This window comes from Narcine bancroftii, chromosome 10 (assembly GCF_036971445.1).
Source record: "Narcine bancroftii isolate sNarBan1 chromosome 10, sNarBan1.hap1, whole genome shotgun sequence".
NCBI classification, from domain to species: domain Eukaryota; kingdom Metazoa; phylum Chordata; class Chondrichthyes; order Torpediniformes; family Narcinidae; genus Narcine; species Narcine bancroftii.
Window position 1 is genome coordinate 91,231,050 of NC_091478.1, and position 13,753 is coordinate 91,244,802.

General features: G+C 41.1%; 1 protein-coding gene across 14 annotated transcripts in view; it reads right to left on the minus strand.

The window, feature by feature from the left end:
* cep89 (centrosomal protein 89) overlaps positions 1–13,753 on the minus strand; it is a 105,681-nt gene that overhangs the window by 87,281 nt on the left and 4,647 nt on the right. For 13 of the 14 annotated variants that reach the window (XR_011345876.1, XM_069901801.1, XM_069901812.1 and 10 more), the window contains exons 3-10: positions 10,861–11,034; positions 7,491–7,710; positions 6,221–6,323; positions 5,587–5,612; positions 4,188–4,242; positions 3,067–3,156; positions 2,335–2,553; positions 2,008–2,159 (exon numbers count right to left, since the gene is read on the minus strand). Coding sequence is in view for 13 of the 14 variants with exons in the window: in XM_069901801.1 (XP_069757902.1) it covers positions 2,008–2,159; positions 2,335–2,553; positions 3,067–3,156; positions 4,188–4,242; positions 5,587–5,612; positions 6,221–6,323; positions 7,491–7,710; positions 10,861–11,034 (1,039 nt within the window). In the remaining variant the exon portion in view is untranslated. The remainder of the gene's footprint in view (positions 1–2,007; positions 2,160–2,334; positions 2,554–3,066; positions 3,157–4,187; positions 4,243–5,586; positions 5,613–6,220; positions 6,324–7,490; positions 7,711–10,860; positions 11,035–13,753) is intronic. The other variant, XM_069901802.1, reaches the window with a different exon arrangement.

Sequence of the window (13,753 nt, forward strand, 5' to 3'; positions counted from 1 at the left end):
AATATCACCTATGGCCAAAGGTTTATCTGAACTAAGATGAGATCAGAAACTGGTACCCAGCAGCAAGCAACTCCCCTTTGTCCGTTGGTCATTTACAAGCTTTGGAAAAGAGAATGTATTCATACTCTCAGACTCTTAAAAGATGTACTATGATTCTTTGGCTTGGCTTCGCGGACGAAGATTTATGGAGGGGTATGTCCACGTCTGCTGCAGGCTCGTTGGTGACTGACAAGTCCGATGCGGGACAGGCAGGCACGGTTGCAGCGGTTGCAAGGGAAAATTGGTGGGTTGGGGTTGGGTTTTTCCTCCTTTGTCTTTTGTCAGTGAGGTGGGCTCTGCAGTCTTCTTCAAAGGAGGTTGCTGGCCGCTGAACTGTAAGGCGCCAAGATGCACGGTTGGAGGCGATATCTGCCCACTGGCGGTGGTCAATGTGGCAGGCACCAAGAGATTTCTTTAAGCAGTCCTTGTACCTCTTCTTTGGTGCACCTCTGTCTCGGTGGCCAGTGGAGAGCTTGCCATAGAACACGATCTTGGGAAGGCGATGGTCCTCCATTCTGGAGACGTGACCCACCCAGCGCAGTTGGGTCTTCAGCAGCGTGACTTCGATGCTTGCAGACTCTGCCAGCTCGAGTACTTCGATGTTGGTGATGAAGTCATTCCAATGAATGTTGAGGATGGAGCGGAGACAGCACTGATGGAAGCGTTCTAGGAGCCGTAGGTGATGCCGGTAGAGGATCCATGATTCGGAGCCAAACAGGAGCATGGGTATGACAACGACTCTGTACACGCTGATCTTTGTGTGCTTACATGCTTGCTTGTAACTTACATGCTTGCTTAACCATTGATTCAAATGAAAATCTTTAAAATGTAAAATTAAAGCTGCAATTTGTTAAAAAGCAACTAAATGCAGATGCTAAAAATTTGACTCAAAAATAGAAAACACCAGGGATGCTCATCAGGCCAGACAGCATCTGTGGAGAAATAATAAGCTCTCATGACTCTTCTTTCAGCTGAATCTTACTCTTTCCATTGATGACGCCTGGCCTACAAAGAATCTCCAACATTTTGTGTTTATTTCAGCACACGCCTGTTTTGTAAAACTAGCACAAAAGAAGAAATGATGAAGTAACTGAAACAAACATTTTGGCTGCTGACGACCATTTGATAGAAATGGCAGTGGATAATTCACAAAAATCTAATAGTCCCTGTATAGTCGAGTCAACTAATAAAGTAATGTATATCAATCAGGCTTTGGCTTTCATAGGCAGGAAGTAGAAGAGAGTTGTTTTAAACAGATCCAAGTTTATGGTGGTCAACCATGCTGGTAAGCTTAAAGAAGATAAGAAATCCAACTCAAAAATCAATAAAGAGTTGAAAAATATCAATAGTTCATCACCTACCTGCCTGACACATTTTGGCAACTCCACAATATTAGTTCTCTGCTGTATATTCTTGTTCAGTATGATTAGACAATTATTTTTTGTTAGTTTGCTAACAAGGCCAGGATCCAAACCCAACATGATCCTGATTTTGAAATGTATTGCCATTCCTTCACTACCAGAATTTAAATTCTGGACATAAAACTACTGTGGGAATATCAATTGGCTCAAGAAGGTGCTTGCTCGACACTAATTTACCAAGAATCATAATGTAAATTTAAAAAATGCAAGCAAAAAGGTATCATCTAGATGTGGATTAATTACTGGCAACATTCCTGCAATACAAATGCCAGGCGATAACCATTTCAAACAAGATAACGGCTAACTACTTGCTTTTGTAATGCAATAGTCAAATAATCATTATTGCTTGACCACAGAATATGCCTCAATGTTAAAATGTAAAGTCTGTTTTACACATTATGAAGTCTCAAATCTAGTGTGCAATTGTCAGCATCAACATAATATTTTTGGACAAAAAGAATAGGCTCATTGGATGAGTAAACTTAAGTGCTGAACTTTGATTATACATAGAAAGGGAATGAGAGAAAGTAAACAGAGCTTTATTTACCTTTATATCCACCTTTTTATCCACAGATCTGTATTTATTCTGATAATGGCTTAGCTCTATACTTAAGCGATGTATTGTCATTTTCAAGGCATGATTTTCATCCACTAACTCCTGAGCATGTTGCCTGAGTGAAAGCAATTCTGGTTTTTCATCTGGAAAATGTATTGAAAATCAGTTTGGTACTTCCTCAAATCTCACAAATAAATTAGTTGAAAAACTTTCCTCAATTATGAAAATGATTTTCTATCATTTTTGAAGTATTAATCAGCCAATAAATGTTTCACTCAAAGTTAAACAAGATCATTTAGTAGAGTCGAGATTTACAACCTTTCTTTGGTTGGTTATTCTCACTTTCCTGTTGCTTTTGATTTTCTTTTTCCAGTTGCTCCACTTTAAGTTGCATCGCCTGCAGCTGTTGAGTCAGGTTATGAGCTTGTTGGGTTATAACCCGATTTTCAGACACTAATATCTGGTTTCTTTCTGTTACTTCTTTGAATAGCTTCATCCTGACATCCAACAGCTCTCCACTGCCCCCATCTGTTAAATCTGTAGTGCAGTACAAACACAGCATTTCACAACAGAACAAAATAAAGTGACAAAAATTTGTGGAAGAAATTCAATGAAAATTTTGGATAACCCTTGGCATTCAAATGTAATAACATAACAATCTAAATAGAAAATAGGGACAGCCCTAATGGAAACATCAACAATCATTATAAATATATATTAATGGCCATACCTAATTATTAGCCCTACTTAATTCAATTGCTAAGATCAGAAATATGTGTTAAATCCATTGAATGTATACACACATTCCATCAGTCTTTTCCAAGCTAGTCCAAAATCAAATGTAACTTACATAAACACAAATTAGTAACAGTAGGCACATTTCATTTTCCCTCCATGTTCACAAGAGAGGAAGGAAAATAATGGCCTTCATTAGCATCCTGCTGCCTTTCCTTGGACCAGGACACAATGTGGATGAATATTAATCCAGGAGCATAATAAAAAGTAATTTAGTCTAACAACCACATTTTATTGTGCAAATCATTCTCCCACCTGATTTGGACATCTCTGAAACATTTTTTGATTTTTTCTTAATTTGAGATGATGTTCTGAGATCTTCTACACTGTGGCTGCTTTTTGAACCTTAAGAACAGAGTGAAATTATAAAAATAGCAATAGTACCTATGAAGTTCATAATGAAAACACTTTTCAGATAATTTTTCTTCGACCAGAATTAACAAAAGCAATTTATGACCCACAGCAAGTTGCAATCAATCACAAGTCATAGCTTTAACAGTGCCATGACAGAAACATCCATGAGAAATCACAAGAACAATGAGGCAGAAACAACTTCCTGGAAGAATATATTAAGTTTTATTAAATTTTGGTTTAGCTTAAAGCCTTAATTTTCTTTGCATCACTGTGTAATTGTGTGCCAGGGTGAATTCATTATTTTTTTCCTGCACTTTTGACTATTTACATACACCACCCCCCATGATTTCTACTTCAGACCTATCAGTGATCACAAACCTGTACTCGAGTGTTCATCTCAAATCATTCCAGTCACATCTTTTTCAAAAACCCCTTCAAATGGTATCAGTTCCGATAACTTCAATCTTCTATCACTATTTTCTTCCCTTATGCAATATGGTGATATTTTATTTTAAATGTTCAAAATAATCCAATTTTAGTTTCTGGCTCCTTCTGCAATATATTTTCTGTCTCTTTCAAGGTACCAATTTCTAATTTTTTTTCTAATCTTTATCTCACTCCCAGATAAGTTTTCAACTGGTTTTAAATTTCAGTTAGCACAACTTAATTCTTCCTCCTATAAAAGTTTCTACCTGCCAAATTCATTCAAGTCCAGCTTATTGTCATCTGATTTTACAAGTACAACCCGACAAAACAGTGTTCTCCAGTCTTCTGTGCAAAACACACAGACACACAACCAGACATAACACATATACAGACAAATAATACCTAAGCAGGACAAGTATTCCAGCATATGTATTCTTTGGACTTACTCCAGGGCCTTATAACTTGCCTCCTTCCCTCAGTGACATATACATGATAATATACAAAGTGTTATCTCAAGCTTCAAAACTTTACATGTGCCCTGTTAGCAAAATATTTTCCAACTCTAAAAATGTAACAGTACAAGATTGTGAGGATACCTGTGATTTGGCTGAACTCTGGAACCATGTGTTGATTTTCAATTAATTGTTGACCCTGGAAACAAAATGAGTATTATTTTTTTTAAATGTTTCATAAACCAGGTTTCACCCGTTTTAACCATTTCCAGCTTTATTTCAATTTGCTTTCCTCTGCAATGTATCTCATATGGCAATAGATTGCTCATAACTCTGAACCCAAAATACAATTCTTCTTTGGGAACTTCAGAGAACTATTCCTTGAACACCATTATTGATTCTGTGACAATATTGTCATTCAAATGCTTAAATCTTTCATATAAAGTTTTACTAAAATACTAGTTTTTAATTTTTTTTCAAAAATATACATAGTAAGTAAATATACAATATGTTAAAACTTTTTCTCACAAACACAACAAACAAAAACCCTTCCCCTACCTCCCCATACGTACAGATTCATTCACCATCAGAGTTTACATATATTTTAAGTATATAAAGAACAGTTGGGGAAACAACATTTTTGTACAGAGAACAGTTACTTTTATAACTTTTTTTCCACTTTTTATTACAGTATCTGGGCCCCTATGTGATCCAGGTATGGCTGCAGACATTGACAAAAGTGTAATATTTGTTCTTTAAGTTATATGTGACTTTTTTTTCTCATAGGTATACAGCTGTTCATTTACGCAGTCCATCATAATATAAGTAGAGGGGAGTCAGACTTCCAAGTGATCGCGATACATTTTTTCACTAGCACCATTTTTAAAAATGAGATTTGATATTTGGTCAGTTTGTTGCTTATTTCCATAAAATTACCTAATAAATATAGCTCTGGGTCGCCCGTGAAGGCCACTCCAGTTATCCTGGTTAATTTTTCTGCAATTTCTTGACAAAATGGCCTCACCTTCACACACGACCACGTGCCATATAGAAAGGTTCCTGTCTCAGTCCCATTATCTGAAACATATTTCTGAAATTTCAGCTTTTGATCTGTGTAACTTTTGTGGGGTAAGATAATAATTGGTGTAAAAAATTATACTGAACCAATCCATATCTTGCATTTATAATTGATGTCATGCTGTCCTTACACCAATCTGACCAGCTTCTTTCAGAAATCACTAAAGAGTCCAGCTCCCATCTTTCCCTTGGCCTCTGCAACCCTGGTTTTGCACTTTCGCTCTGGAGAGCATAGTACATTTTTGTTATAAATTTGCATGTATTCTCCATCCAGACCACTCATTCAGTTTCGCTAATTTCAGGTGGGGGTCAACATTGGTCCCCATTTTTCACTAAAATACTAGTTTGAGTGTAATAAAACTAATAGCAAATGAGTCAATGTTGAATGCAGTTAAAATTGAGAGGTTTTATGCTTCTTACCTTTACTTCCTTCGCAGAAAATAAAGATGGACAATGTTTTTCTTACCTTGGATTCATGAACTGGTGAATATTCTAGAAATGGATGAAATAAATAATGATCTAATAAACAGTAATGTTACTTGTAAATTACAAAGGGGTTCATTAGAACATTCATAAATTTATCCTACAACCCTATGTAATGTCCAGGGACTGTAAAACTAGAACAACTGAGTGAGGGTATTGACAATACAACTATAACAGTGAATGCTGGCACAAAATTCTGAACATGGATCATGTCAAGTAGCAATAGGTTATTTACATAAACAACTCTACTTAGAGCTTTAAAGAGCAGTCTTACAGCCATCCTAAAATTATTAACCAGCTATAATCCAATCTCCTTTCCAAATCCTAATGAAAGGAAAATATATTTTAAGTTATTTCCTGAGTAGGAAATACTTGCACAAGTCCAACAAAACCTTTCAAAGACCAAAATGTTAACTCAAAGGTTAAATGAAGAAGGGTTTTGGCCCAAAATGCTGAAATTTTGTTTTTCTCCCACTGATGCTACTCAAGCACTGAGTTCCTCTGGCAGGTTGTTGCTCCAGCATATTAGAACATTGTATATTTATATCATCAGGAACATTAGCAGAGTTCCCATTTCTATACAGAAAGTCCGTGATGTTCATTCAATAACTACTTACCTTGAACTTGCTCAGATTTTGATTCATGTATCTGAGTAACAGATGTAACATCATCAGAAGAAATATCAGTCATTTCACTGCTCATCGATATTGGGATTTCGTCCTTCGTGGAAAGAAAGGAAAAATTCAAACCACTGAGTTCAATTATTAATTTCTCAGAAAATTAAACATCAAAATACTGGATAGATCTTCCATGACCACACCTGCAAATCCATGAGGAAATCGCAGAATGTGGCACTTGTGCTTGCTGATCATACTGTGTTCCTGCACAGAGTTCCCATGGAGTTCTGGGCAGAAATAGAAATTTCCCTCCTGGGTCCCTCAAAATTTCATGAGGGTTTTCTTTCTTACAAGCAAACAGCCTTAATTCCATTTCTCCCAACTTTCAGCATAATTCGTCAATGCCATTCCTTTAATTAAAAACTGAATCCAAGTATTCAAGCCTCTCCAGTGACAGAAGTGAACCCCACAGCTTAAATTAACTGTTTTTCCCCTCAACTTTTCCAAATTGCAATGATTTTTATCATAATTTGTTAACTCCCAAATTCTGAAAATCCACTTTTATTTATTCGGTCTCGTTGCTTCAATATTTTAACATTTACTTTTCATTCTGTAATGGTAAAGATACCAATTGTTTCCAAAGTCAGTTTCTTTGTACTCTTTCATACCCTGCAGTACAAAATAAATCTGCATAAAACTTTCCATAATGCAGTGGCCAGCAGCCCATAGCCTGGCTAGGTTCACTTTGAGTCACCAACAGCCTGCTGTCAATGTGTTCTTCAGCCTCAGAGCCCCTCACTGGTCCTCTACCTTGGTCAGCATCCAGGGGTCATCTCCTCTGCTTCTCCTTCTCAAATGGGTGGTGTCCTCCTTGTTTTCTGGTGCCCTGCACCAGTCCTCTACTTCCCCAAAGTCTGTAACCCTTTATGGCTAATGTTGATCATATGCACAGCCCTCTTGGGCACAGAGCCCAGAATATTTAAACAAAACCACCATCATCCTCATTTACAGGCCATTTAAAGCTGGTACAGAGCTGACGACAGTTGGACTGGGCTGTTGGACCCTGGGGGATCTCTGGGATTCCACTCTCTGCTCTCCGCAGTCCATACCACTGGCAGCGCGGCCATTACAACAACACTGGCAGCACCTATTTTTGAGTATACATAAAGTATATTCTACCTGGAGTCTTAGAGCATTCTCAGATTCAAAACAATTCCTTTCACAACCTTGTTATTTAAATCTAATAATATGTCAAATGTAAAATAGTCACCTGCTTCTCTTTGCGTGGAACAGCATACATCAGTTCCTTATTGTGTATCTCCCCTTCTTTTTCCAGAACATAGTAATGTGGCTGGTCTGATTTATTTGACAGCTGTTCTAAATCCAGGCTGTCATCTTCTTCCTCCTCCTCCTCTTCATGATATTCTTCATCAGATTTGGAAGGCAGTGGTAATGGAGGTCTCCCTCTTATTGGGCTTTGCCATTCATTCCTTTTTTGAAAGAACCAGAAATTATTGTCACATTTGTCTAAAATCCACATAATGAAAGTATAGGAAAAATAACCCAACCAAGTATGGATCCCTATCAAGAGCTAGATGCGTCCAGCAAAAGCTTTCCGTGTTAAAATGGCAGACATGCTCCAAAACTAATCATAGTTTTAGCCAAGCTACAAAGCTGACATCTAACTAACAAACTAGAATGCTGCCCAATATGTTGCAATCACAAATCCAGTCTAAGCAAATCCCAACCCATTGGCCGACTGAATCCAATAATGCTCATCAAGATTCTTTTTATTGTCATGTAATAAAACAGAAAATGTGATATTACACAAAATTTCCTTTTGTCTACCAAAAGGCAGACAAAAGATTCACCATCAGCACAAATTGCCTGGCACCCCTTGCAGTCAGAGAAAGATAAGTAAAAGAAAGTCCCCCTCAGAGTCATTGAGTTTCCAGCACTGCCGCAGCCTCTGCAGCTACACAGACGCCAGTCCAAACCATCGGCAATCTGAGCTCCAGATCCAAATCTCTGACACAATCAGGAAGCCCTAAGTGCCCTTGGAATCCTCTCCAGTTCTGATATCTGGTACTCCTTCACCCAGACTCTACCTAGTCTCCAGTAGTCCACAGCCTGGTGCAAGTCCTTTGACCACAGTCGCCAACAGCTCACAGCCTGCGTGGGTCACTCATCTCAAGTTATCAACAGCTCTGTGCGTTCTTCAGCCTCAAAGCCCCTCACTGATCCACCACCGTGGACCTGCCCCATGGATCGTCTTCTTTGCTTCTTCCTCTCAAATAGGAATTGTCTTCCCATTTTCTGCTTCCCCAGAGTCTGCAACCTCCCCATGGTTACTGCCGTGCAAAGGCACTGCCATCTTGGGTCCAGACCCAAGTGCTTACAAGCGACAGTAAATCTGCAATGATTTCCTCACATGTTCAATTTGGCCCTTGCAGGACCATTTGGATCCAGACCTCAATGTTCATTATTGTACCAAGATTGTAAATACTAAATTCCACAGGAAAGGTCGATATTAATGTAACATTCGACTGTTAATGGGTTTCAGATGGGGAAATTGTCAAAGGCAACAAGCACACACGAAGAGAACTGGAATTATTATAGGGCAAACTTCTCACCTAGGAAATCCCTGGAGTTCCAGAGGCCACTTTCAAGTATTTCACCAATATTCTTTTCTCCATCATAATGTCAAGAAACTTTACCTGTGGTTCCATTCACAAGTCCTCTGATAAAGAAGAAGTCTACCCGATCAGGCACAGAGATCTAAATAACATCCAAGTTCAAGCTAACAAGTGGCAAATAACATCCATTTCACCTCATTCCAGTGATGATCAATTCTGACAAAAGAGCCTAAAGACACTTGTCTTTGGCACTTCATTGGGCAATTATCACCATCATGAACATCTGCAATCACTATTGTGTCATCGGTATTCTGCCTGCAAAAGCAGATTTCAGACTTTGCATATCCGTCCATTATTAAACCAGCATCCGTAGTTGTGGGTCCCCAAAGGGGTTCCTGGTGGCTGGGAGGTTCAGGAGATGGTGAAAGCACACCAACTGTATTTATTTAAACTGCTGCAAAGGTTCCATTAAACAATTCTGTTGGTTCAGCTGACAGCCGCAGCGGTGACCCCAATGGTTAAAAATCATTTTTTGGGCCTAGCTATGGATACACAGAACACTGTTGTGCTCAAGCTACCAGTTTTTTGGACTTCACAACCACAGGCTTGGTTCGAGCAGCCTGAGGTCCAGTTTCACCTTCGTCAGATTGCCACTGATGCTACTAAATATTGCCATGTTGTCGTATCTCTTGAACAGGATACCCCAGTATGCATCCTTGACTTCTTACACCAGCGTCCAGCAAACGATAAGTTAAAGCTATCAAAGCTCTTCTTCCTCGTACTTTTGGACTTTCCTGCAGCAACAGAGCGGCAAAGCTCCTTCATATGGAAGGCCTAGGCAACCACATGCCTTCTGCACTGAATAATGAGATGCTGGCGCTCATGGACGGGCACAGGCCCTGTTTGTTTGTCGAGCATATTTTCTGGGAACAGACATCAGAGGATATCCATCTGCTCCTTCAGACGATGATTTCAATGATTCTCGTCAACTGGCTGTCCGCGCGGATGAACTGTGGCACGGCAAACATTACATGGAAGCAACTGTTGTTCGTGTGGCACCATAACGCCAAAGGGCGCAAGCTATTCCTACCCCTGATGGAGGTGCGGGGTCAGTCTTGGTGGCAAAAGGCACCAAGAGAGAGCAGTGGTGCTATTATCACCAAAGGTGAGGAGCTGCGACCCGCCAGTGCTGATGCCCCTGTACAAACCCATGAAACGTCAAGGCCAGTCGTCGATAGTAGCAGTTACGGCTGGCCACAAGGACAGCCTCCTCTACTTGTGGGACTGGCATTCAGATCGTAGATTTCTCATTGACACAAGAGCAGAGGTTAATGTATTGCCCCCATCTTGCCTGGATACGTGTTCCCTGACAGCCGCCAACAACTGCAGCATCAGAACATAACAGGGTAATGACAATGCCACTCAATTCAGATGGTCCTTTACCATAGCCAATGTGCCTCAGCCACTGCTGAGCACCGGCTTTCCTCGAGCACACTGGCTCCTAGTGGAACTAAAAGGTCTGCCATCTGGTTAATTACAAGACATTTGAGTTACTCGCTTTACAACCAGCCACATTACTCGTGCCACACCTCAACTCTGTGACCCTCTGGGAGAATGAGTACACCAAAATCCTGGCCAACTTTCTGAGCATCATCACTCTGTAGTTCATGGCAGCCCAGCCCAAGCATAGAGTACAGAACCATATCACGCCAGTTTGGGCAGCAGGTCAGTTCTAATGTATTCTGACACAAAAAACTGGAGATAGTCAGTACACCCCGTCACTTATGTGGGAAGAGAAATAGAGTTAATGATTCAGGTTGATCAGAACAAACGGTGGAGTTCCGACAAAGGCTCTTCAACATTAAATATTAGGTCTGTTTCTTTTCCCACATATGTAGCTCCACTTTGAGTATTTCCAGCATTTTCTCCTTGTTTATATTTCCAGCAGTATTTTTCACTTCCAAATTCAAAACTATTAATTTAAAAAAACAGGCATGCAAATACCTAAATCCAAGGTTATCGATACTGGCATAAGGTTCAAGAAAGCTTCTGTTTTCCGAACGTGTGCTGTCACTTTCAGAATATGACCTTTGACGGGGCAGTGCCAAATGTGGTTGTGGAATGGCAACAGTCCGACCAGTCAGACACGAAGTCAAAATCACTGCTGCAATTGCTGATCTAAAATGATTTTAAAAAACGTTTTCAGAATTGAGGAATACAATTTGCTTCCTAAATGGTTTCTCAGAAGAATGCTATGCATATCATACACGGACACGAAGTTCTACAAAGAACAAAAATAAAACATACATTATTTAAAAGAATCAGAAAACAGTAATCAAAATTCTTTAGACACACCATGCAAAGAGATACATTAGGACATTTAGCTATAACTGGAAAGCTGAAAGGAGAATTCTGAGGGTCAGAGACCACGATAGATGGAGAGACATGATTCCCCACGCTGAACAGCAAGGCACCTGAACAAACAAAATGGTAATTTAAACATGAATAACAATTACTTTTCTTAAAAATGGCAAAGCTCTTAAAATATATTTTATTCTCAGACTTTCACCTTTTAAAAAATATTTCCAACCACATAATTTCACAGGAAAAAGTCATAGTTCCATTTTCCCACACTGACACCATCTCCATCCCCAACAAGATTTAATTACAGTTAAACTAGCAAGTGTACTGTATATTCCAATAATTGTATCAATCAAATTTATTACTTAATGTGAACTAGCATATTAACAGACAATTAAAATATTTTGTTGCGGAAATGATCAGATATAGCATTTAGAAATGCTTTACGCACCCACTCCCCTCCTTCTTCACCACCATTTGGAGCCTCAAACAGTCCTTCCAATTGAAGCAACACTTTGCTTGTGATTCTGCAGGGATCATTTACTGAACCCAGTAGCCTCCCCTATATCAAAGATTGGACACAGACTGGAAGATCGCTTCTCTGAGCACCTTTGCTCTGTCCATTGCAATATCAGGGACCTCCCAATGGCCAACCATTTTAATTCTACACATTACTAAATCGACAGAATATCCATGGCCTCATGCACTGCCAGACGAAAGTAACCGTATATTGGAGGAGCAACACCTTGTATTCCATTTTGGAACTCTCCAACCAGACAACTTCTCTAATTTCTGTTCAACACCTCCTGAGTTTCACCAGCACTTTTATGTAATGCATTCAGACTACCACGCCCATGCCAACCAGTGGGCAACCATCCACATTAACTGCATCTTCCAACACTTGGCCCATAGCCATATATGCCTCAGCAAGTCAAACACTCATCTAGATACTCCCTTCATGTTATCAATTACTGTTTTCACCACTCTCTCATGTAGTGTATTCCAGATACTCACCATTCTCTGGGCGAGAAAGATCCCTCATTTGCTCCTCACCCTAAATCTACATCCTCTTGTTTTAGCTGCTTCTGATTTGGGGAAAGGCGTATCTTGCTTGTTTCTCTACTGTGGCCATGTGAGCAGTGGGAGAAACACAGCCACCACGTTGAGGGTCATTAACGACTGCTTTTATTCAAATTCAGCGCGCCCCTTTAAGGGCAGCATAAGCTCAGTCACCTGGTGCATTGTGATGTCATAATCGCTGCCCAGGGGGCGTACTAGAGTCAGAGAGAAACCTCCTTCTTCAGCCCGTGCGACACAAACCACTCTGCGACCATCCGCACGGTTGTCTTTACCACTGGGTGAGCGAGGTCGTGAATCAGACTGAAGACCTTTGCCCTCCAGTGCAGCGGGACCACCGTGCGTCACATGTCTGTTGAGACGTTGCAGAGAAATGTGTCTGGGCTGCTGGGCACCCGGGCATCCTGGAGTTTGAGGCCCGAGATGGCATTCCGCAAGGCCTGCGTCTCCGCATCGTTCTTCTGTGCCTGAGCCAGTTGCTTGTAATCCAGGCTGGACACGAGAGTGTTGATGGCTGGACGGGAGAACGCATCAGCCACTACATTGTCCTTGCCAGCCCTGTGTCAGATGTCGGTCGTGAACTCAAGACACGTATGAGAGGTGGCGCTGCTGTCTGGTGGACCACGGATCCTTGGCCATCGTCAGTGTTTGAGTGAGGGCTTGTGATCCATGAAAGCTGTAAACGGCCTGCCCTCGAGGAAGTAGTGGAAATGCCGGATGGCCAAATACAGCGCCAGGAGTTCCCAGTCAAAGGCGCTGTATTTGAGCTCCGGAGGGCGCAGCTGCTTGATGAAAAAGGCCAGCGGGCGCCATTGTCCATTGAGCCACTGTTCCAGAACCTCCCCCAGTGCCGTAGCTGAGGCGTCCACGGAGAGGACGTGGCGTCAGTGTGGCGCTGGCTAGAGCCTCCTTTTTTGCAAAAAAAGCCCAGTCCGCCTCCTCTGACCACGATAAAGCCTTTTCTTTGTGGCGATGGGTGCGAACAATGGGATGAAACGATGGTAAAAGTTCACCATCCCCGTGAACTCTTGGAGGCCTTTCAGGGTGGAGGGTTTGGAGAATCGTTGAATAGCCGCTACCTTCTCCGGTTCCGGCGCGGCCCCAGCCACCGAAATGGTGTGCCCCAGGAACTGGAGGGACTCCTTGCCGAACTAGCATTTGGTCATGAGGCCGAAGTCCGCCAGTCAGGCAAAGAGTGTGCGGACATGGGCTTTGTGTTCGTCGCGGTTGCGACTGGCAATGAGAATATCGTCCAGGTAAAGGAACACAAAGTCCAGGTCTTTTCCAATCATGTCCATGAGGTGCTGGAACGTTTGGGCAGTGTTCTTTTGATCAAAGGGCATACGCAGGAACACAAAGAGGCCGAGAGGGGTGATAATGGCCGTCTTACCCATGTCGTCTGTATGCACCAGGATCTGATGGTATCCCCGCACAAGGTCAACTTTGGAGAAGACCAGTG